The sequence below is a fragment of the Aristolochia californica genome, unplaced genomic scaffold, assembly GCF_029961685.1.
Source record: "Aristolochia californica isolate CCGP_79_NKW_82.1479 unplaced genomic scaffold, dmAriCali1.0.hap1 SCAF_13, whole genome shotgun sequence".
Classification (NCBI taxonomy): Eukaryota; Viridiplantae; Streptophyta; class Magnoliopsida; order Piperales; family Aristolochiaceae; genus Aristolochia; species Aristolochia californica.
In genome coordinates, this window is record NW_027181804.1 from 2,498,842 (window position 1) to 2,521,955 (window position 23,114).

The following is a 23,114-nucleotide window of genomic DNA, read 5'->3' on the forward strand; positions in this document are numbered from 1 at the left end:
AATTTCATCGATTTTAACTATAATATACGTATATTTCCTTTAGAAATACAAAAAAATTGAGAAAAAAAAGTAATTAACCAAGTTATATTGAGTTTTATACCGCTACATGAAAATAATCATATATACATCACCTAAACATATTATTAATTATGGGCTATGCTATATCAACTAGTGTGGCTTGGATGTGCGTTGAGCTGAGGTGAACCAGTCGAGCCACGGTTCGGTGGTCAGTCTGCCTGTGTCTCGACTCAACCGACGCGCGCTACAGTTAATCTTTGGAGCGGAGGAAGAGAGATCGTCTAAACGCACCCACCAGTTCCTGTTGCGTTTTCAGTTTCTGACCATCACCTGACAGTGCTCCATTTCTTACCATTACGACGTCGAAGTTCGCCAGGCAAGCGTTTTTCTTCTTGTTTCTTCCTTTTTATTGTTTTCAAACATAAATTTGGTGATATATCCTCTCTAATGCTGCCATTTTCTCCAAACTGAACATAATTAGGTTATTTTCTCATCCATGGAATGTACTGCTTTCCTTTTTCTTCTTTTTGGAGGCTTAACCTTCTATCTTGCTTCGTGGATCTAGTCATTTGAAAAGATTGACATGAGCATGGAGCTGAATTTTAGGGTTTTGATTGTAGTGTATGCTCCTTTCTCGTCTATTCCTTGTCAGTGTAGATGTTATTATGCTTGATCTTTATTTTGCACACTTATGCGACCCATTAAATAAATATTTCTAGTTTCTGTCTGGGTTTTAAAGTTGAACCGGATTAAGATGATTCCTTTCGTTGTCTGAAGAAAGAGCAGCTAGGAGCATGAGTCTGAGTTGCTTCTGTTTCTGTTTATTAGAGAAAAATTTGTTTATATTGTATCTTGCAGAAAACAAATGGAAGACTCTTATAAGTTTTCCTGTCTGCAGTTTCCAGCCTTGGCTTTTTATATGCTCTTCACCTGAAAACTTAGATTTTTTAAGTATTATTAGTGGCTTGCCAAGATTGTTTGTGTTTCAATGTTAACGACTTAACTAGGTTCAGTATATCTCATCGTGTACTTTGGTTCCAAAAAATGAGACTCAACCTTGGCCAAATCTGTCCTTGATTTGCATTTTATGGGAGAAGTTGTTATTGTGTATTACATTCTGAGATTTAGAGTGGGAGTTACTTGAAAATGATTTATATCGCACTTTAGGTAGAATATAGTAAGGGGTTATAAGTTGTTTTTATTTTTTTTTATTTTTTTGAAGTAGTGATGGTGTTTCTTTCAACCTTAATTAAAATTTGTTCCAATGCACTTATGTCGTAAATAGCCTCAAAACTGTCTTGTAACTAATATCCATAATTTCTCATCGGTTGACACTATCAGCAAAATTTCCAATACAGGTAACAAGGTAGCATAGATTCTAACTGGAGACTTCATTTTCAGGGACTCGAGATTCTCTGCAGGGTACTTTTGTATCTTCTCTTGTTTCCATGACAGCCTTTTATCTTCACCAAATCATTAAAGGACAGCAAATTGTTCTAGTGGGAAGTTTCTACTTCTGACTCCTCTTCTTAGTGGATCTTGTTAATGCCATCAAAGATGGTAATTTTCTTTTAAGAAGCATAAGATGTTCTCATTTGATATTTTTTTCTTTTTCTATTCTATGTTTTTCTCTTATCTTCTTCTCTATAGGTGGAGGTAGTGCTTCTATTATTTAGTCTGGCTTCTAGATGTTTAAAGAATGGGATACAGTAACTCTTCTTTACTTTCATTGCCTAGTTATCATTTTTTTTCCTCCTCTTCTTGATGGCGATGAATCATTTCTTGTTTGCTTTTTTTTAACTGTGTTGGGTCTATGTCACTGATGCTGCTTTTTTCTTATTACTGTTCTTTTTCTCTCTCTGTCCCTTTTTTCCTCTCGTCATTGAAAATAATTACTCTTCTAGGAAATGCTTACGAACTTGATCTTTTTCCTGTTCTGTGATCTGGGTCATCTTTGATCATGTAGTGAAGTGGGGTGTCTATTTTACATTTATGACTATAGCAGTATCATTTAGGATGAAGAAGTCTATGTCTCTTTCCATGACTCTAGCAATTTTTAAAGAAAATTTCTAAATATAATATTGTTTAAATGAATTTCCAATCAATGAGGGCAGGTTATGATTATTTTGCAAGTTTTCAATCAGAGAAGGCAAATTATTGTTTATTTTGAGATACAAATTTATATATTCCTACATCAGCAAAAACTGAAATCTGTTTTAGCACACGAGTACCAATCCCTTTTGGGGTTGCCACCATTTCTCAGTATCTGTAATTCATGGATAACAGTTGTTTCTCTTTATCTTGGTTGTGCTTAGCTTTATATTTTTCTTGCCTGTGGGAAAGTGTGAAAACTGACTCTAATGTAAAGACCCAACTACGCTGGTGGATTTGTAGCTACAAAGCTTGAAAAATGCATAACAGTAGATTAGTAATGAATATCTTTTTCTGTGTCAAACAGTTGGCTTGTCAAGTGCTTTTTCAAGTTGCTAATGACCTTCTGCATATCCAAGTGGTTTTTACCATTTATTTTCGATGCAGGAAAAGGAAGCGAAGAAGGAAGCTTTCAGGAAGTATCTAGACTCTAGTGGAGTACTTGATGCTCTCACCAAAGGTTGTTCTCATATTTATCTTCATAGTGTTAGTCACTCTGATATACATAGATTGCTTCCTCTTTTTGTGTATATTCTGGTACTAAATCATTGTTTCATACTCTTGTAGTTCTTGTTGCTCTATATGAGGAGAATGACAAACCTTCATCTGCAGTAGAGTATGTTCTTGGTGAATGCTAGGTTTATAGTTTTGATCTTCACTAAACCATGTAAAAATGTAGGAGAAGGGCACTGTGAGATCATCTGCAAGTTCTTTGATGCAAAGTGACCTTTCTTATGTTCTCAGAATTTAGGCAATAAATAATTTATCTGCATTGCATTTTTTTTAATAAAAAAATAAAAATTATCTGCATTGCATTTACCACACATTTTAGATGTTCTTGCCGTGAGATGTGTTGTTGGACTGAAATAAACATATATATGCTTGACAGGTTTGTCCAGAACAAATTAGGAGGCCCAACTTTATCCGAGTATGAAAAGCTACAAGCTGAAAAGTCAGATTTGCAAATGAAGTATGATGAGCTTTTCACAGCTCACAAGGAAGTTTGTTATGAGGTACTATTGTAGCACAAATCTTTCAGATATGTGGAATAATTATTTAAGAGTACCATGTTGGCCTTAAATTGTAATTTTCAGATTGCCTACTATTGTCCCTTCCAGAAATTGGCATGGACACTAAAGAAAGAAGTCATGAGCTTGCTTACAAATGATTAGTATGTGTTGGGATGGTAAAACAGTAAACTAATAATATTTCAGCCTTGCTAAAAAATTCAGCCTTACCTTCCACAAAATAAAAATAAAAAAAAAATAAAAAAAATCAGTGTTACTCTTTTAGTTGCAGATTCGTTCCTTTTCGATGCCCGTCAGCTTTTAATAATTGTTCTTTTTTCTTTTGTATATTAGCTGTATAAACTCTTCCAGTTTCTTTGCTGTACATTCTCCTTTTCTTAATAAATTTTGCATCATTTTCAAAACTTACAGTGGAATTGTTTACTAATAATATTACAACACATTTTCATTAAAAAATTCAGCTTTAACAAAGAAGTATTTTGTTTTGTGGATTGGGCCTTTGGCTCTATGATTGCATGGGAAGGTTTGGAGTGTAAGGTCTAGGATTAAGTCTTGGGTTTAAACTTGCCCCGTTTGCTTGTAAATTTAGTTGCCCTCATTGTCAAAGTTGGTCTTTGGCTTCTTTGCAGCTTGAGTTGAAGAATTCCGTGCCCGTGGAAGCAGCCTGTAAAGCAATGACTACTGATAGAGAAACTCCCAAGGACAATGGCTTTTAAAGAAGCTTGAGGAAGAAATTTGTATAACGCATATTAAAGATTGTTTGTAGAGGAATGTTGCATTGATCTAGATTGAGGATTATCAGTCCTACTATATAGTTACTAAATGGATAATCTAGAGTCACATTTCCTTTGAGTAATGATCTCATTGAAATTTTTATTTTAACAATCTCTAAGGGCTAAGGGCGAGAGGAATAAATAGGAATTAAGGAGGGGTTAGTTCACAATGAACTTGAATTGAAGTGAAGAAATGAATTGAATTTAAATGAATTGATTCAACTTTAACCCATCTTTGGGTGTTTTGGAAAATAGATTTCAGTGTTATTGTCCCCAAATAAAAAGTATGATATATAGAAGAGAATGAGTAATTTTTTATAATATATTTAAATAAAATATATATTTAAACATATAATTAACCAAAATAAACATGGTTACTACACTTATAAGTGATTTAATGTGTAGTATTAGAATATATTAATATTTTAATTAATAAAAAATTATATTATATTACTTAATAATTATATTTTATTATAAATTAATATAATAATTACGTATGACTAGAATAAATTATTAAAAAAATAATAATAATATAAACGAATATAATAAATAAATAAATTATTTTTTAATAACATCATATATGTTTTAATATTAAAAATAACTAATTTAATACAATAATAAAAAAAAATATTTATTTCTAATCAGTAAGGGATTTCTGGGAACCCTAAATAGTCCGCCTCAAAGGCCCTGGTTGAAAAAAAAAGAGTTTTTGCATGATTCAACTACACGCCATTTCCTCATGCTCATCTGCAAAGCTCTCATATTGTGACTTTGCAGGACCTGGTAGACTCTTTTCTTCCATGGGGCCAGTTCTTGTAGTTGATCCTACATTCATGGGGGATTACTTTGATGATGACAATGGTCATTTGTTTATTCATTTTACACTTTATGTGGGCATTGTATTCTTGACTGTTAGCAGTGAAGCTTTTTCAGCGACATCGTTTTATATTTGTTCCTTGCTCTTTGAGTTGCATGTCGGAATGCGAAGTCTTCACATAGCTTGGACTTCTTATTTTTGTGTCAGTACCGTGGAAATCATTTTTTTAATTAAATTTGTACCTTTTGTAATCGATCTGAGACAAATGGAGGATTATATGCGATGAAAATAGAAGCACGATAGAAATCATTGAAATTTGACTGCGAAATATATGACAATACAAAAGCTTGTAGACTTAGTTTTCTTATCCTGACAAGTAATTTTTTTTTTTTAGCTGAATCAGGCGCTCCATTGCTTCATGGTAAACGTCAACGTCCTGCAAGGTTGTGTTTGTTTCAGGAGGTATACAGAGCTTTCCGTTACTTTTGTTTTATTTAGGATATTGACTGGTACGAATTAGAGGTCACGTTGAAGTAGACGATGAACCCAGTTTGCATGGGTCATATACCTGAAGAACTGATCCTGTTGCATCAGGGCCATTATCTGGTTGTGCTCCCTTAGCATGAGTCATGTACCTGAAAAATTGCTCTTGTTTGCATCGGGTCCATTATCTGGTTCTTCTTCCTCTGGAACTTGACTCACAACTTGTTTGTTCATTCCGAAGAGGCAAAATCATCTATGTTTTTGCCTGTATGATAAGCTCGTGTGACCTCTTTGGAAATTGGCTAGTTCCTTAGGAGACAGCTTACCAGTTAGATGTTTGCTGGGTCCATCTTTTCCGATCATCTGGATACCCTTGTGGAATTTCTTACTGACAATTTTTGGCTTTGACAACCTCTGTTGTTGCAACTGCAGTCTATTCTTGCTTTCTGAGCATTGTTATGTCCTTCTTGCATGATGATTAAATGAATGAAACAAAACACTGTATCTCTAGACACTAGTCCTTGTTTCGCTGCTCTGATGAGTACTTCTATTTGCTTGAGACCTCTTTGATTCGAAATTTATGCATACTTATATGCTTATCTAATGTATCCATTTAATCCTTCTAGTGAGGGGCAAAGTTTGGTGGACTCCATGGTAATGCGATTGTTCATCAAACTGTGAGTTGCAACAAAGTCAAACATTATCGAGGTATCGTGCAGAAGTGGTTTCTATTGTTCAAAAATTTCATTATTTCTAAAAACAGATATTTCTAGGTAATAGAGCTTTGGTGTTCCTTGAGATTTTAGGTGCTTTATGTTGGACTTGATTAGAACAGTTAGGTATCAAGAGTTTATCAGAAAGTATTTTCTCCATCATGCATTTCTTCACAATGCATCGAGGGAGTGAATGAATTTGGATATATAACATGTGCTATGAAAGAAGCACCACCAGAACTACTTTTTTGGCCAATACACCAAAAACAAAAAAGAAAGTAGCCAGTACTGATTGGCATTTACATCTGTTAGCAGAGGGCTCTGAGTACTCTGCATGAGATACCTTTCTTCACTCAGTTTTGTGATTTCTAGATCCAGACATGTCTTGTGAAGTTCATATCACATGTTTTTATCTCTAGTTGTTGGTTCCTTTTTATATATTTTATCTGCTATGATTTATCAAGATCTAATACACCTTTTACCATTTTGCAGTTATCCAGGCAGTTTTGGCGGAGAAAGAGAATGAGATATCTGGATTTCTCAACAGTGGCCTTTGAGGGAAATTGAATATAGTTCTAGCTTATAACGGTGGCTTAGATACCTCAGGTATTGTGCCATGGCTGAAGTATGTCTACTGTCATTACACATGACTATCAACTTTGTGAAAAAAAGAAGTCAATTAAAAAAGTTTCTAGAAAAAAGTTTACTGAGTTGACTCTATTTTGCAAGTCAAAGCTCAAAAACTGGATTGGATCTGAAAATGTTGAGAGACATCTTTGTGAAGCACTTCAGTTAAAAAATGTCTGTTTCTAAGAAAACAGTATGAAGTAAAATATATTGATTTTTAAAAGAATTATGAAAAACTTACTGGTTTCACTATGGGAAAATGTAGGAAAGAAGAAAGAAAGAATGGTTTGAAAAACCATTATGACCAGTTCAAAATGGTTTTGAACTGTATTGAGGCTGATTCAACAGTCCGAATCTCTTTCTTGTCCTACATATTTTTTTTTTAAATGAAAGTAGACATCAATTAATTGGAAAACATCTTGGTTTTTTCCTGTGTCCAGAATTATCATGTTGCCATTTTTCATTAAAGGGATGTATGTTCCCCTCTTGAGTTCACAAAAAGGAAGGGGCTAAGCTAGTTCCTTCGTTCCTAGAACTTGGTTATGTTATTAGGAGGTTCATCAAACACTAGTGGTGAATTTTAGTTTTTTTACTGAATTTATAAGTAAGCAAAAGTTTTGTTACTGGGAATAGTCTCACGTAGAGAAGAGTTACGAAAAATTTGATTTATAAGGTTGAGCAATAGGCCTCCTAAGTGGTTAATCATTTTGGGATGGAACCAGACTCGATTTTAACAAGTTATTTAAATTGTTATCTATTGAATTTCTAGAAAAGAGAAAAACTTCATTGACTTAATGTAATCTGAGTACATGAGTCCCTATTTATAATAGAGGAAAGTAGTAGAGTCCAATTACAATTAAACTACCTTTGTCTCAATTACACCTAAAGTCAAAATTAAACAACTGAACATAAATGGAAGACTAACATTACTAAAACACCTTTAAATTGAGATTCTTCTGTGAGACCTCTTCAGTGAGATTCTTGTAAGACTCTACCATATTAATTCTGGCTGACACTTCTTACTGCGAGAGTCATATAAGAGTCTTCCGTATCTTCTCTTCAACATTATCAATCTGGCGTCTTACTTTTACACATTGAACTTACAAGGCACTTTTCCAGATTGGTAGATTATGTACTCTTATTTCTATGATTTTCTCTACTCTGCCTTGGGGCCTGAAGGAAATGGGAAGAAAAGCAGTGTGTTAGCAACAGGGGGATTGGAGGAGAGTATTGGGTTTCTAAGACCTACACCTGATGTCATTCCTATGCTTAAGATTTGGCTCAATTGCAATCACATGTTAGTTATTTTTTTATGATGAGGAGTTGTATGTTCTGGTTTATAGATATGACACTGATCTTGACCACCTTTGCTCTTGTTAAAACCTTGACAATAAATGCTTACCACATAATTTTGAATTGTAGAGGTTAATTTGTCCTGTCAAGGTAGAAAACTTGTGTTTATTGTGCTCTAAGGGGTGGGGAAGGATTGCACTAAGTATCTTTCTAGATCTGTATTATACAGGTAATAGTGTCATATTTGAAAAGTATTTTGCATTTGCTTAAAAAAATCTGCTTTTACATTTTCTTTAAAAAAAATTTTCTTTTACATTTTATTTTCTCTAAGAAGTTTCTGTATCTTTGGAATATTATCATTATCTGCATCAAATATTTAGTGCTAACTCTCTTCTAGGCTGATATATATAATGTGTGCAAATATTTCATAGGAATCTTGTTCTAACTTGTTTTGGTTGATGCAGAGAGAACTATGGCTGTGATGTTGTTTGCTTTACAGCTGATGTTGGCCAAGTATGACAATTAAATGCAGACACCTCATAATTTTCTAATATATCTCCTTCTTAAACAAAGTTTTTCCAGTTTCATTTTCTTGTTCTCTTTCCTTTTCTTGGTTTTGCTAATCATGCTAATACTTTGTTTCTAATTTAATGCTTGAAGGGCATCAAGGAATTGGAAGGTCTTGAAGCCAAGGCAAAAGATAGCGGTGCAAGTCAGTTGGTTGTAAAAGATTTGAAGGAGGAGTTTGTCAGAGATTACATTTACCCTGGCTTGCGAGCTGGTGCTATCTATGAAAGAAAGTACTTGCTTGGGACTTCAATGGCTCGCCCTGTTATTGCTAAGGTTCTGATTTGTATTGTATTAGCCCCTACTCTCTCTTTCTTTCTCTCTCTCTCTCTCTCATGCTTGTGGAATTTTTTAATAAGCCCTTGTCTTTCAACATCATTTACTCTTGGAATTGTGAATATGGTGCTGAAGACCAATTATCTTTCAAATTGTAGGCAATGGTTGATGTTGCCAAAGAAGTTGGAGCAGATGCAGTAGCACATGGATGCACAGGGAAAGGAAATGATCAGGTATTTGCATTTGCTTCCATGTGGTGGTATTTACCAATTTAATTATCTCAGAAAACATGATGAGTTTTACTTTAACACTGCTGATTGCTGTTATCTTTATCCTGTAGGTTCGCTTTGAGCTCACCTTCTTTGCCCTGAACCCTGAACTTAGTGTTGTAGCACCCTGGAGGGAATGGGAGATTAAAGGCCGAGAAGATGCTATTGAATATGCAAAGAAACATGATATCCCAGTTCCTGTGACAAAGAAATCCATCTACAGCAGAGACCGGGTGGGTATATGCTTTTTATTGACCTTAAAGGGAGACATCTTGGAAGATCCTGCAAATGAACCCAAGAAAGACATGTACATGATATCTGTGGACCCTGAAGATGCTCCTAAGGAACCAGAGTAAGTAGCTAATATTAACTATAACCAAATTAACATTTATGATCATATGCTTTTTCTATGATTATAGTAGGTTATTACAAGGACGACCTAGTTTTCAAACACAAGGTCTACAATACTTTACCTTGTATGGAAAGCATTAGTATTTGCTTTGTAAATGTAGGTACTGTGTGGACCCTGACATGCTGATTCAGGCTACACTGCCTGGGTAAATAATTTTCAAAATGGGTTGCATTGCATCCTATTACATTTTTTTTCCAATCTGTCATAAATGTCTTGGAAATTCTTTTTATGCAGGTATGTGGAGATTGGAATAGTTTTTGGGCTTCCTGTTACTGTCAATGGGAAGGAGGTCTTCTCTCAGAACTCAATGAAATTGGAGGAAAGCATGGAATTGGTCGTATCGACATGGTTGAAAACCGACTTGTTGAGAACTTGAATCATTGACCTTGAACGTGAAACTATGCAAGTTAAAGACTCACTAGCCCTGAAGTATGTTGAACTGGTCTATGCTGGCAGGTGGTTTGATCCTCTCCGGGAATCCATGGATGCTTTCATGGAGAAAATTACAGAAACAACCACAGGATCGGTAACTCTAAAATTGTACAAGGGCTCTGTTACTGTTGTCGGACGGAAGAGTCCTTTTAGCTTATACAGGCAAGATATTTCTTCCTTCGAGAGCGGGCAGATCTATGACCAGGCTGACGCTGCTGGATTCATTCGATTCTATGGACTTCCAATGAGAGTCCGTGCCATGATGGAGAAGGGGATTTGATAAATTCTTGTAGTAAGTATCAGATACATAACTGTAGAAACAATTCTTTAGCAGCTTCGTAGAATTTCCTCTTCCCTTTATTAGATGTGTTTAGTGAATGCCTCACCGATACACTGATTATTTAGTTTATCTAAAATTTATCTGGATACATTTTGTATGTATTGGGAAGGATATCAAGTCTCTAAGATCTATTTCACATAAAGAAAAACCCTGGGAGCTGGATATTGCTGATCAATGAAATTATTATCACTCTCAATGGTGTTAATCTCAGGCATCCACTTCTAATCGTGGAAAATTATATGTTCTGAAATGAGGGCTTTTGTCCCAATGTTAAATTCTACTAAACAAGATAACTTGACAATAACTATGAGCAACTAATTGGAAATATCGTACAATATTTACATTTACTGGGATATCAATTCGTATATTAGTACTTTTTTTCAGTACAATCTCTCATCCAGCATGCAAAAAAAAAAAAAAAAAAAGTTTTTGAGTTTGTAAAGAATGTACAGTATGTAGATCTAAGCTTTCATATGAAATTTCTCTTCTCCAATCATCCATCTTGTCAATCTGCTTGGATCTTCGGTCAAAGTTTTACAACTCGAAACTATCCCAAGGTCGGAGCCAATTTGATCATACTCCTTGAGAGCTGCTTGCATTTCTGCTTCAATTTTGCCGTCATCTATGCTGTCTAGCCCCATCCATAAAACATCAGAGTAGTGTTTCTCCTTCTCAGGATCGTTTTGTAAGATCTCAAAGCCAGGACCCTAGGTGTAAAAAAATGACCACATTTAAGTAGAAGATGGGAAAGTTAAAAAGAGGACACTGAGTGAAAACGCCTATGAAGCTGCAAAGCACTAGTGTAATGCTTTACCTCACACAATTCAGCATAATGCTTGTAAATCTCACTGTTCTCATCTTGGTCATACGTTAATGTCCCACCATACCAGCCGTTGGCTTCATTGACAGATGTAATTTCCAGGTACCTGGAACTCAAGAATATTATATCTTTGCATTTCCAAATAACTTGAGCAAGAATGACTCGTGCCAAGTACAATCTATAAAAAACTTTAATCTATGATGTTTGTTTAAACCCTAAATTACAAGACAAAATAAAAGCAACACAAAACAAATTAGAAAAATATCAATATAGATGGACAAGACAAGGTTTTATAATGCCAAAGAAAAGACTACCCAATTGTTCAAAGTCCTAGTGGTGAAATGAGTTCATGGATATTGATTAAATGAGGGCTTTAAAGCAAAATTAGAGGCATGGCAATAAAATTTATAAATTAATATTGTAATCCTTTACGCGAGCCACTCTACATGACTCACTACTCTTTCTTTTTCTAATATTAAGAGCAGAACCAGACTCATAAGAAGCAACTTTAGCTTTTGATTGAGAAAAAGTTCAGATAAAAAGGTTATCCAAATGAATAGCGTGATCATAAGAATATTAAAAAGAAAATTGTCAACAACCTCTGAAAGACATCCTCCTCATGAAGATCACCAATAGAAGAAAGCCAATCCAGGCTGCGACCAACATCTGAACATGACTCGTACTGTGATGCTGCATTTGCATTCTCAAGAAACGAAGCTTTGGAGCCAGAACCACCTTCTTCAAACTTTCTTTGGCCAAAAAGCCAGTTTGGACTTTTGAGCTGTATCTCCCTGGAAATAAACCCAAGGAAAACAACTATTAGAAATGTGTAGCCATAAATACTAGCAGAAAATAAATTTAAACCAATATAGAGGTTTGGTCCACTTTTTTTTTTTTTTAAATCCATTAATCTTTGCTTAAAGTAGTTCTAGATAACATGCCAATTCCAACAAGTACAGTGGGGATTTCAGATAAAACTAAATGAACTCAATCAAGACTGATTTGACAAGTTTTTTTCCCTTCTCTGAGTGGTATCTAGAAAAATTATGATCAAGAAAAATACTACAGTGAATTTGCAAGAACATGGTAAATGAATAAGCGACTATGAACTGTAGCTCTCAGAAGCAGGTCTAGAGAATTTTGCTAGGTCAGATTAGAAACCATTGTCTTAGTAAAAGCCATGTTGTGATTGACTGGATGAACCATCAATCAAGTCGATGTGTTGTCCTATCTGGTGGACTTATTGCAGGTCTCAGCACCGGAAGCTACATATAACTGGCAGAGTTACCAGTTCAAACAATTTTCATCTTTTCTTTTCCTCTAATTGTTACTGAAAAGAAAGAGTTAGATGCACTATAACAAACTTGAATTTTCCATCTGGATACACTAGCAAAGTGTACTAAAATTTTCTCATACGAATCGTTTTCATCTGATAACAGGATTAAACTAGCTTATGAGATATTCCTTGCTCCTCTGCTTTTGACCTGAGAATGTCTTTAGAAAATTTCAATATCTCCAGTCAGGCATGTTACCAAAGTCAAAAGGGACCAATATCCTTTAAAACGAGATCTCTCAGGTCCCGAAGTACAATATTCGATTCCCTGAACTTCAAGCTAGTTCTTGATGAAATATGCATTCAGTAGAATTGAGTAGCTCTAAAAGAAAGTATAAAATTTCTAAAATAAAAATTAATGATTATTTTATAAAATAAGATCCAAGTCATAAAGCAATGAACTTACGCTGCATCTGGAGCCATTCCAGTATTGCCAGCTCCAACACCTGCCTTCATATCTGGTTCAAGACAGAGCCTTACATTTTTTATTGCGCTACACGTCTTCTCAATTAGCTTATCAAATGAGGTCAACTTCATCCTTGTAAAATCTTGTTTGCATGCTGGAATAGGTGCAAGAGTAATTTTGGGTCGTACAGCAGGTTTAAGATCCTCAGACACACTACAATAATGATGAAGTGAAACAACTATTAAACTGATTGCCTCCTTAGTTGAAGAATGGTTTTCAAAATAATTTGCAAAGAAATCTATACAAAAGAAGAAAAATATTATGAGAAGGAATATAAGTTGGTTCCCCCAAACAAAAACTCATCCTCAAAGATGAGTGCATATACTTTCAGACAACAACATAGATATTCAAAGCAGCATATAATGCAAGTTATAAGAAATTTCCTGATTGTGCCAAAGAGCTTCCACAGCACAATAAATTACTGACTAACTTCACCTCCCCCCCCCCCCCCCCCCCCCCCCCCCCCCCACCACACACACACACACACAGTTTTTTGTTGAATAGTCCTTTTGACAGTTTTAAAAAAATGTAGTCACCTGTTACAAGGGAATAGCTCATCTCCAATTCCGGATATGTGAAGATAGTAGTCTGAATCCAAATCCCAAAGAGCAGGTTTTCCATCTTGTGGTTGAAAATAACCCAAAAATCTGATAAATAACCAAAAGAGAAGACTTAGAAACAATAAAATGGCCCAAAATCCCAGTCTGTAATGCCAAGAGATAAATCCAAGAGAGATGCTTTCCAAAAGAAAGAAAGATTTGACAACTGTTTTCATTATTCAAGCACTCAAAATAGTCTTTCTGGTCTTCGTATAATTCTGATAAGACAAGTATATGACCAAATAGCATCACTGATGCAGAGGGTGCTGAAACTGGCAATGCAGACAGATAAACGGTTTTCTATTAATTTTATTTTATTTTAAGAAAGAAAAGACATCTATAAACTTTTTGGGATCCATGCAAAGAATAAGAGAGAACAATAGGAGGGAGGAGGAAGTACAGATTTATTGCATCTTGCTTTTCACCATCTGTGTAAGCATTACTGTAGTAGCGCTTGATAGACTTGAGAAACTCACGAGATTGGGTGGTGGCTTTCCACTTGCCTTGCCTCTCTGGGAATACCTGGTGTACAGTATCAGAGGAAGCTTGCAAATAAGCTCATATCTTTCTATAAAAAGGTAAAGCAAATGTGGGCTCCCCAGTCATTTTTTAGAAGTACATTGTCAAGGGTAGACTGATAAACTGTACTAGTGTGGAGCCACCATTTATATCTCTAAATAAATCAACAAACGGAAACAAAGAAGATCAGCATGAATGAAATGCTTTCTTCATGGAAGGGAAAGTGTCAACAACTGTATTCCAGTGGTGAAATGTCCACTCACTGGAAGGTCAGGATACTCCATAGGGAAGATTTCAGAAGATGACCCCCCGACGCATTGACATGCTCTTACAACAAAAATCACCCAAAAACTCTACCAGAAGAAAATGCAGAATAATCAAAAGACTACGAGGATAATCATGAAGGAAGTCAAACCATGTTGTGAGCTGCAGAGCCCCCATATTGTTGAGCTAATGCGTCCCCCATGCTCTGGTACATGTCCATCAAAGCGGCTGCAATGCTGCTGTCAGGGTCCACTTTGGGAACATCTGTCAAGCCCATTGCATGGAGTTGCCGACCCAAGGCAGCCAATCCATAAGCATATTGTGCAACATTTGTGCGATCCAGACAGTCGATGCAGTTGGTACGGAGAACACCACTTTGGTAACGTGGTCCGTTGCTAGTATAATTATCTTTCTTAGGCTGTTGACTAATCTCAGAGTCTCGAGCAATCACAGAGTTCAAACCATCACTATTACTGCTTCCAAGCCTTGAAAGATCACCTGAATTGGTTGCTCTAAGATCTCCTAGTGAAGGATCTCTGTAAGAGGAAAAAAGAAAAGTATAGATCGACAGAATTTTCCAATTAGATATTAGATGATTTCCCATCAAACAACATTACAAGATCAATCTACTAGTTTATCGCATAAAATGAGTCTTGCATGATTCCTATCACCATTCAGATCATAGAGCTAACCAGTCCGTCAAATTGGACAGTAATGTGAAAATGATCCATATAAACATTAACGAGAGAAACTAATAATACAATTATCAAGTGGGTGACCAATATCAAATCAGACCACCAAAATAGACAAGTATTATATTAACTTTCTAACAATTACTTAGAAGTCATCTAAGTGGCAGGATGCTTTAAGTATTTTGACATTGATAGGATTACTGTTAAATGATTTTCTTAAATGTCAGGTGCATTGAGAATAGTCCTACATCCATTTAGGCTGATTTGTAACGTAGTATAAGAACAAGGTTCAGGTATCTCCACTATAAGGTTGACCTTTTGAGTTAGATGACATTCTTAATGGTATTGGATTTGATAGGTCACCACCAGCAGTTAGGCCTCCACTCAAAATTATCAAAGTGTTGGGAGCAATAAGAAAGGTTCACATGTGACGGGGACTACAATTTTTTTTCCATCAGTTGTAGAGCGACTGATAACCTCGTACAAGAACTTAAGGTTAGGCCTCTCAACTAAGCTTAAGGTGGAGACAGTTCCCATTACCTGGCTGGTCTGGAAAGTTGCAATTTGTCAGATGTATGAGAAGAATCTACATTTTCTGAATGCATTCCTTACAATTGTTTCATCAAGATTCATTATTCTGGAAAATGGCCCAGGAGAAAAAGAGAGAGAGAGAGAGAGAGAGAGAGAGAAAGGAAAAGACAAAAAAGAATAACCAAAGATGATTACAGAAGCTACAAAATATATAGGTGAACATTGTCTGTAATTTATTTATTTACTTTTCTGAAAATGGTGATAAGATTTTATTTATTAAGCTGAGCAGTAATGATACAACATAGTATACAACATGCAATACAAATTAGCTCAGAGGAAGCTAAAGCTCAGGGAGGACCCGGAGGCCAGACAGTCTGTAGAAGCCCCTTCTTTTGCATCTTCTGTAATTTATGACTTAGCTGAATCTATGAAAAGCACTGATAAACACTTTCAAACAATTTACATGCTTAAAATATATAATGCAAGAAATTAACAGTGTCATGTGATTCATGAATATTCAAGAAGGAAGAGAACTACCTACCTTCCAGTGCTAGTTCTACTTAGTGGAGTTGCTTTCTTCTTAACTACAGCAGGCTTTCCACTATAGTAGAAACCAGTCAGATCAAGTGCTTCACTAGCAACTGCACCCAAAACTGCCAAGACATTGGCAGACTTGCTGTTACAAACAGAAAATGAAAGATTGTTGTCAGCAAACATGGGGAAAGGTTTGACAGAATGAAATCACAATGTAAGCATACAAGTTTACCTCTTTGCAAATTTATGAAAATCCCAATGGATAAATTTCAGATGACTTTCCTCTGAAAGAATCTGGTTCAGATACCCCACAGCATTAGTAAATTCACGTCTCAGCATCATTTCTCGAGGTCTCTTCTCAACAGTCTGCATGGTTTTTTTTACAACTATTTAAGCCTTAAAAAGCATAGCTGATATTTAAGAATAAAATGCATTACTGAAAACAGTAATTTTCAACAAATAATCATCATAGATGAATCTTTAGATGAGCATGAAGACGAGCAATGAAGCAATGTGCTTCACAAGTTGGACAGGTGGCAAACCATATACGAATTCCTTCAATTAAGTACATACACCTGAAAACTAGTACGAAAAAGAAAAAGAAAACAATGAAAGCTAGATGTCTTAAAAAATTCATAAATTGAGACACTCATTAGAGAGTTTGCAATTGCCCGAATGGATGGATATCTGTGTCTTGAAGAAAGCAATATGTTCAACATCAATATGATGCCATAGCTCAAGTAGATGACAACACAACCAAAAAGATACTCATTAATCATTATACAACTGAATCAAAAGAAAGTGCAATAAGCAAAGAAGAGACAAGAATTGAAGTCATAAAAGTGACAAGAACTTAAGATTGAACTCGCACAACACCTTAATTAAATTTAATACAATAATTGGATTTCCATATCTCCTTGCCAGATCTTCAAAGTGCAGCTTTGTAGACTGGTATGTAGGATCATATCTCTGCACTGAGATGGAAACAAGAATTTGAAAACCATCAATGACTCTATCAAGTCATACTTTTGCATTCAGCCTCTTAATGTAATGAAAAGGAGCAAGCACAAGCCAACCCCAACTCAGGAAACTTACAGATGATGTCAGGTTTAGGACTGAATCTAGATGCTTCTTGGGACCAAAAAAGAGGTATTGACCCTCTCATCTGCACAACTGAGCTCATTTTACCCTTGCATGATCCAGCTTCTTCATCAAGAATAACTTGCTCTGTCTCAACGTCATTTGCTACCCTACCCCTATCATTTACTCCTCTTTTAAGATAACTGTGCATCACAAAAACTAGTAAATTGCTGGACCTCTATCATAGGGCAGTGGCATGAAACTATAATAGATACTTATCAACTGAGTTAGCAGAAGGATCCACATTAAACTGTAGCGTCGACAAAAAAAAATTAAACTAACAAATAATTAATTAAATAATTAAGAACAAAAAATAATCCAGTATCTAGTACATGTCAACAAGTTTCATGGATTTAAGTTTTAACACTGGATTCTACAACAAAAAAATAAATGAAGCCCAAAGCTTTACATGGCTGTCAGTGAGACTATTTCATAACATTACAAGTCCAGGCCATAAAGAGACAGTTCTATAAAGAATCAGCAAAAAGAGAGGCCCTCTCAAACTGATATTTTCGTACTCGAAAAGAGTTAACTTTGGGAATAAGTCATTAGGAATTAAACATACATAGGTAGATCCTCCCAACTGCAAAGACAAAGAACTGCATAACCAGTCATTTGGATTGCACAAGGTTGTTTCCTGATAAAATTACATAGACCGTTTTGATAAAACCTATGAACTACATCAAGGTCAATCAGGAAGCTCTCACAAAAAATTAACCATATAGAAATTATAACATATAATCTGTGAAATGCAAATTAACTCTCTTTTGGATAATGAATTATAATTTTGCTCTTGATTTTGATTCATGCCCAGCGTATAGGTTTGCCTGTTTCTAACATTGTTTAGAGGTTTACTCAGTCACAAGATCAGCAAAAGACTTATTGACATTGAAAAATACCGTGTCCCAGCAAAATGTCGAGATCGCCGAGAGATGAGAATAACGCTAAATTCCCGCCCAAAAATTGACAACCTAACCTGAAATCACCATAAATGGAAGAAATGTGGAGTTATTGTCAGTGAAGGACAGAGAATCACCATGGCTTTTTAATGTAATCCACATGACTAATTCATCTTCACTGAAGCAAGAGATGTTTAGGACTTGTCACTAGTCAAGATCCATCCAAGCTCCCTACAGTTCCCCTTTTTTAGGGTCGCTTGGCAGAATAATTTTATTTATTTATTTATTTTGATAACAGAATAAATTTTATTAAGCAACGGAAGAACACGAATAAATCCTCAATAGCAGCAAAGGGAGAGAAAAAGAGGGAAATGAGAGAACACAAATCAATAATTGATTGATGATAAAATTAGGTTATATGATCTTTCAGACAGTTAAAAGCCATCAAAGGCCTAACCACAAATACCTCAATGAGTATTGAACAAAGTTCTCCACAACAAAGTAACCATAATATCTTCCACCAAATAAAAGAATGATGGAATAAAAGTTTTCAAACATTAAAATGTTTTCAGGGATATTCTCAAAAAAATATTTCCAGGGATCCTACATTATACTTGAGATAAGACTGCTGAATACGAGGTCATATTACTCATACTGAAAATAGACATTGAAAAAGTGGTGAAACTTATATCCAGAATATTGTTGAAAGGGGATTCAGTTCCTCATTGTACTACAAAGTGCAAACCATGATAGTCCTCAAGTGTTGCAGACAACATAATAATAAGTAATTTGGTCATTGCTATAGTAAGAATAAAAATCAAGGTAGTTCAGGATTGGCCAACCTACCTGCTTAAAGTGGCCATGGACCAATGCAATAGTCCACAGTGTATTATTGCACCTTGATCGAACGGCTTGAGTAAGAAATGCATTCCATACAAACATGTTTTCATATGGCATCCTATCATCCTCGGCCAGGACGTTATTTTGTAAACTTTGCATTATAGGATATGTATAACTATAAAAGAAGTCCTTTGTCAGATCAACACTAGACAAAAGCTTCTTGTACCTGCAATGAGTCATGATTCATTTAGACTGAAATTGAATGAGCTATTGTTGCCAAAAGTACCAAGATACAGATAGAATGCCTGAAATTGAAACATTTCTCTTGAGTGAAAGTAGTTTTGATATTAAAATACTATAAAAATAACCACACATGCAGGTGAGGGAATAATTTCACTCAAATGCTGTGTCAGCATTTCACAGTCTCCTTCAGAAAAACAATGATTGATGAAAGTGGTACACTTGGCAGACATAACAAATTGGTTGCCTTTTCCTTTCTTTTTTATTATAACTATTATAATTATTTTTGAATATTGAAGATTTATTAAGCAAGCAGAAAGGAAAACACAACAAAAAAGATAACAAGGAATAAGCAATGCCATGAAGAAGCTCGGCAAGCAAAGCAAGCCAACCTGCAGGTAGAAAACAAGAAGAAAAGAAACTCATCCAGTCGAGGTGGCTTCTAGCAGTCTCACAACAATGAATTGCTGATCCACTCCCTTATGGATCCGCAAATTCATAAGGTTATGAGCCAGGAGCGTTAGACCATGAAAGTCACAGACCAGAACAAATGTCTTAATTTCAGCAAAAAGAGGGTAAAGGCATCAAGGGAGGTCAAGGAATTTATAGCACAAATTGATAATGATGATCCAATGAGGAGGGCTTGAAGACCTCTTTTTGAATCATTTTAGCCCCCAAGGAATGGTCCTTGGATGAGCTTCTATTTAAATCATAATTTCCAAGGGACTAGAATAAAGAGGAAGACATAGCATCATGAGAAGAGATGCTAAAACTCCAATTTTTCTGAACAAAAGCACTCAAGAAGTAAAACATTCTTTCATCTAGCAAACCCAAAAAATAATTTGACCCCAAGAAGAGGTAGTCTAGTTGGCTCTAAGAAATATAACCCAGAAACTCTTTTTTCTTTAGGAAAGGTTTTACTTTGACAACTTTAATAAAGAGTTTAATAGTCTCCAGAAAGGTTAGAAACAAAAATTAAGGTACAGTTATGATGAACAGCTTAAAGCATGCTTGCACCATGCCATCATGCATTACTGTGTAATTTAAGTTCCGTGGTCAAAATGCAGAGGTTGAGAAAAAAAAATTATAAAAATAAAAAATACAAATTCATATGAATTAACTGAAGAAACCAAAATGGTATGGGTCATATGGAAAATTTTAAGTAGGTTTAAGTACATAAAAAAAAAAATAGCTAATAAAGTACATAAAATATGAATTAAGAGTGGTCTACTTCTATCATTGACCCACCTTTTGCATTAGCAAAAATTGTGGAAATGTGGGGCCAAGCCAGTCCCTCTAGTGAACCCATATATGTAATCAATTATGACATTTATTGCCTTTGCCAAGATGGTTTCAGCAAAATCTTTATGGGGGGTGTGGCCCTTGTTTCGAAAATAGAAAAGAATTTTCAAAAATATTACCATAAGCATTTGGAAAGCTTAAGAGAAAGTTTCTGGAAATTTTTAGGAAGGGAGTAATGAATAAGAAAGTGGATGACTTAGAGGAAGAGTAAGTGAAAGTTCAATCTAAGGTGATCTACTTATTGCAAAATATGTGGTTTATTTAGGTTTGTATGTGAAAATGGAAAGTGCAATGGAAAAGGTGGGTACACAAATTTTTATTTCAAATCTAAGGTTGAATGGAGAATGACATCATGCCATCTCATCTCACCCATAAATTCTCTAGAGAGTAAAATTCCATCCCCTTCAGTAGAACTTCACTATCTCTAATAAACAAAGTAATTCATTTTCTTTAAGTAATATATATTCTGATCAAACTCTTTCTGTGCGCACTAACACATTTGAAACTCATTATCTAGAAAATTCACTCTCCCAACAGTTTCAATGCAATAACAGGGCCTTCGTAAATTTCACTAATGTTCATTCAAAACATAATTGAAATGTAAAAAGAAATCGATTTTTATATGTTTCATTTAAATAAGTTCTAGAAATAAGTAAAACCCATAATATTTCATTAGCGATTTTAAATTTATCTGACAAGTATTACCAAGAAGAAATTATTATTTACTATTCTTTAAATCATTTAGTCATTTAACTTTTAGAGAACTTCTGGTTCATATCTTACAAAAATTTTAAGTTTTTTTTTTTTGTTCATTGCTTTAATGTTTCATATAAGTTTATTAAACCTTTCCTATCCTTGTCACAGGTATGCATATTTGTTTTTCTTTTGAATAGTAATTTACATTACAACAAGTATTTTACACCATATTTCTTGATTACATTTCCATCGTGATAAAAATGCTTAATATATTTCAGCAGAGAGTGAAATTTCATCCTTCTCATAGGATTCACTTTCTTTTCTTTGGGCATGAAGGGCAGATGTCATTTTTTCCCAGCATGATCTTCTTCTTGCCCAACACTCAGTGCACACGAGACAGCAGGTTAAAAAAAAAAGAAGCTATTTCCATACCCACTGTCTCTATGCATGCATTTTGTGGTTATATACTGCTTCCAGAGAAAAGGTAGTAGCTGCTTCCAATTTTTAAGGTACTCATAGATATACCTCTACATTTCCTTATGTGGTGCAGAAGCATTTAAATGTTACCATAGAGTTTCAGAATTTAAAAGAGAAGGGTAGCTCATGGGCATCACACAGTAATACTTATGATATTTCATTACATGGATCTGGTCTACGTTAGGAAATGCAAATTGAAGCATGCATCAATACCTCCTAAATCCTAAACCCTAACACCAAAAGTGCTTAATGGAAAACAAACTCTGGTCTACATTATGTAATGTGCACTGGGAAAGCAAACTACATAATCTCTAAACTTCATCATCTCTCATTTTTAATGAACTTGAGAAAACAAATACCTCAGCTCAGTTTTTGATTGTGCGATATCTGTCTGTATAGATGCATGAGGTACAGGTATCACCTGGATCTCATCGATGCTATAAATGGCATGACCACATATGCACCCCATTTGCCGCTTCTTTGTAACCAGAATAAGATAATAGGGTTCCAAAAACTTGATGCAACCTATCATTCAATCAAGAAAAAGTGAAAATAAAAATAAAAAATGTTCCTTATAGAGAATAAATCTCCGAGGAAAGAGGAAGTGGAAGTAGATTATTTAGGAAAACAGGAGGGGTGTGTGTGGACTTGAACATGAAAGTAACCTGCAATTCCATACACTTTGGCAACAAACGTCAGCCCACCAGTGGAACGGTTGCCTTCACTGATGCGCTGGAGCAAGTTTTTAATTTCCTGCTGTGTGTACACGACCGGGTCTTCACTAATGTTGAGTTCAGATGGTTCAGACCTGTCAATCTTTAGCACACGGAAATACTTTTTTCGACGATCACTTCCAATGAGATAAAACCTCTGCTCATTAGTCCATCAAATCACAACAGTTAGAAACAAGCCTCACTTTAAACAAGCCCAAGAAACCAAAACTCCAGTAAAATGAGGCGGAAAACACTAAAGTAGACGATTAATTTCCCAGCAAGCGAAAGAAAACATTAACAGGATCCATAGTTTCAACTAATGTAAAGACAATTTAACATAATAAACAAAAATACGAAATCAGAATCGAAATTTTCGACGTCCATTTGAACACAAAAGGAGTAATGCACAGCTGAAGCATCGCGGAATCCACCAGAACTCCAATGAGTTCATTCATAAAGTATCGAATAATTCAATACTTACAGCTCGGGTCTCGTACAATCTGAATTTCTCGAGCGAGTAGGACAGCTGATCAAGATCTTGATCCCCGACCTGCGAAGACGGAGCGACGAAAGGAGGTTTCATATTTTCCAATTTCGCCATGAAATCAACCCAGACGAGGGTTTTACCTATGGAAACCCGTCGTCAATTTGAATTTTCTTTCGGTTTTCACAATTCGTACTCCTTCCCTCTCCCTCTCTTCCGCGAGGAAGCCGGGAGAAGACGGTGGCAGTTAGGGCCTCAAACAACTCTTTTATCTTTCGTCATCACGTTACCAAATGAGGGGTATTTATGTCATTTATCATTCCTATTTAATGGCGCCTTTGCGTCTATGGCTTCAAAACACCAGAT

The 23,114-nt window shown here is 35.3% G+C and overlaps 2 protein-coding genes and 1 pseudogene across 3 annotated transcripts; 2 read left to right on the forward strand and 1 right to left on the reverse strand.

Annotated features, from left to right (window-relative positions):
- Positions 1-173: 173 nt before the first annotated feature.
- LOC137948475 (uncharacterized) lies at positions 174-4,026 on the forward strand. The gene is made up of 6 exons (XM_068794558.1): positions 174-394; positions 1,420-1,578; positions 2,557-2,629; positions 2,737-2,785; positions 3,059-3,182; positions 3,827-4,026. Exons 2-6 carry the CDS (start codon positions 1,564-1,566, stop codon positions 3,911-3,913), a joined length of 348 nt encoding a protein of 115 aa, XP_068650659.1. The 5' UTR covers positions 174-394; positions 1,420-1,563; the 3' UTR covers positions 3,914-4,026.
- A 744-nt stretch (positions 4,027-4,770) lies between these two features.
- On the forward strand, positions 4,771-10,332 carry LOC137948471 (argininosuccinate synthase, chloroplastic-like; annotated as a pseudogene).
- Positions 10,333-10,499: 167 nt separating this feature from the next.
- On the reverse strand, positions 10,500-22,974 carry LOC137947829 (phosphatidylinositol-3-phosphatase SAC1). 2 transcript variants are annotated; one of them, XM_068793627.1, is made up of 16 exons: positions 22,746-22,974; positions 22,217-22,421; positions 21,911-22,076; positions 18,843-19,062; positions 17,997-18,073; positions 17,053-17,240; positions 16,834-16,931; positions 16,190-16,251; positions 15,965-16,099; positions 14,352-14,736; positions 13,818-13,939; positions 13,355-13,465; positions 12,759-12,971; positions 11,619-11,810; positions 11,014-11,125; positions 10,500-10,906 (listed from the first exon to the last, which is right to left on the reverse strand). In XM_068793627.1, exons 1-16 carry the CDS (start codon positions 22,863-22,865, stop codon positions 10,661-10,663), a joined length of 2,652 nt encoding a protein of 883 aa, XP_068649728.1. In that variant the 5' UTR covers positions 22,866-22,974; the 3' UTR covers positions 10,500-10,660. The 2 variants fall into 2 exon arrangements, with proteins under 2 accessions (XP_068649728.1, XP_068649727.1); XM_068793626.1 differs by having other exon boundaries at positions 16,190-16,323.
- Positions 22,975-23,114: the final 140 nt, after the last annotated feature.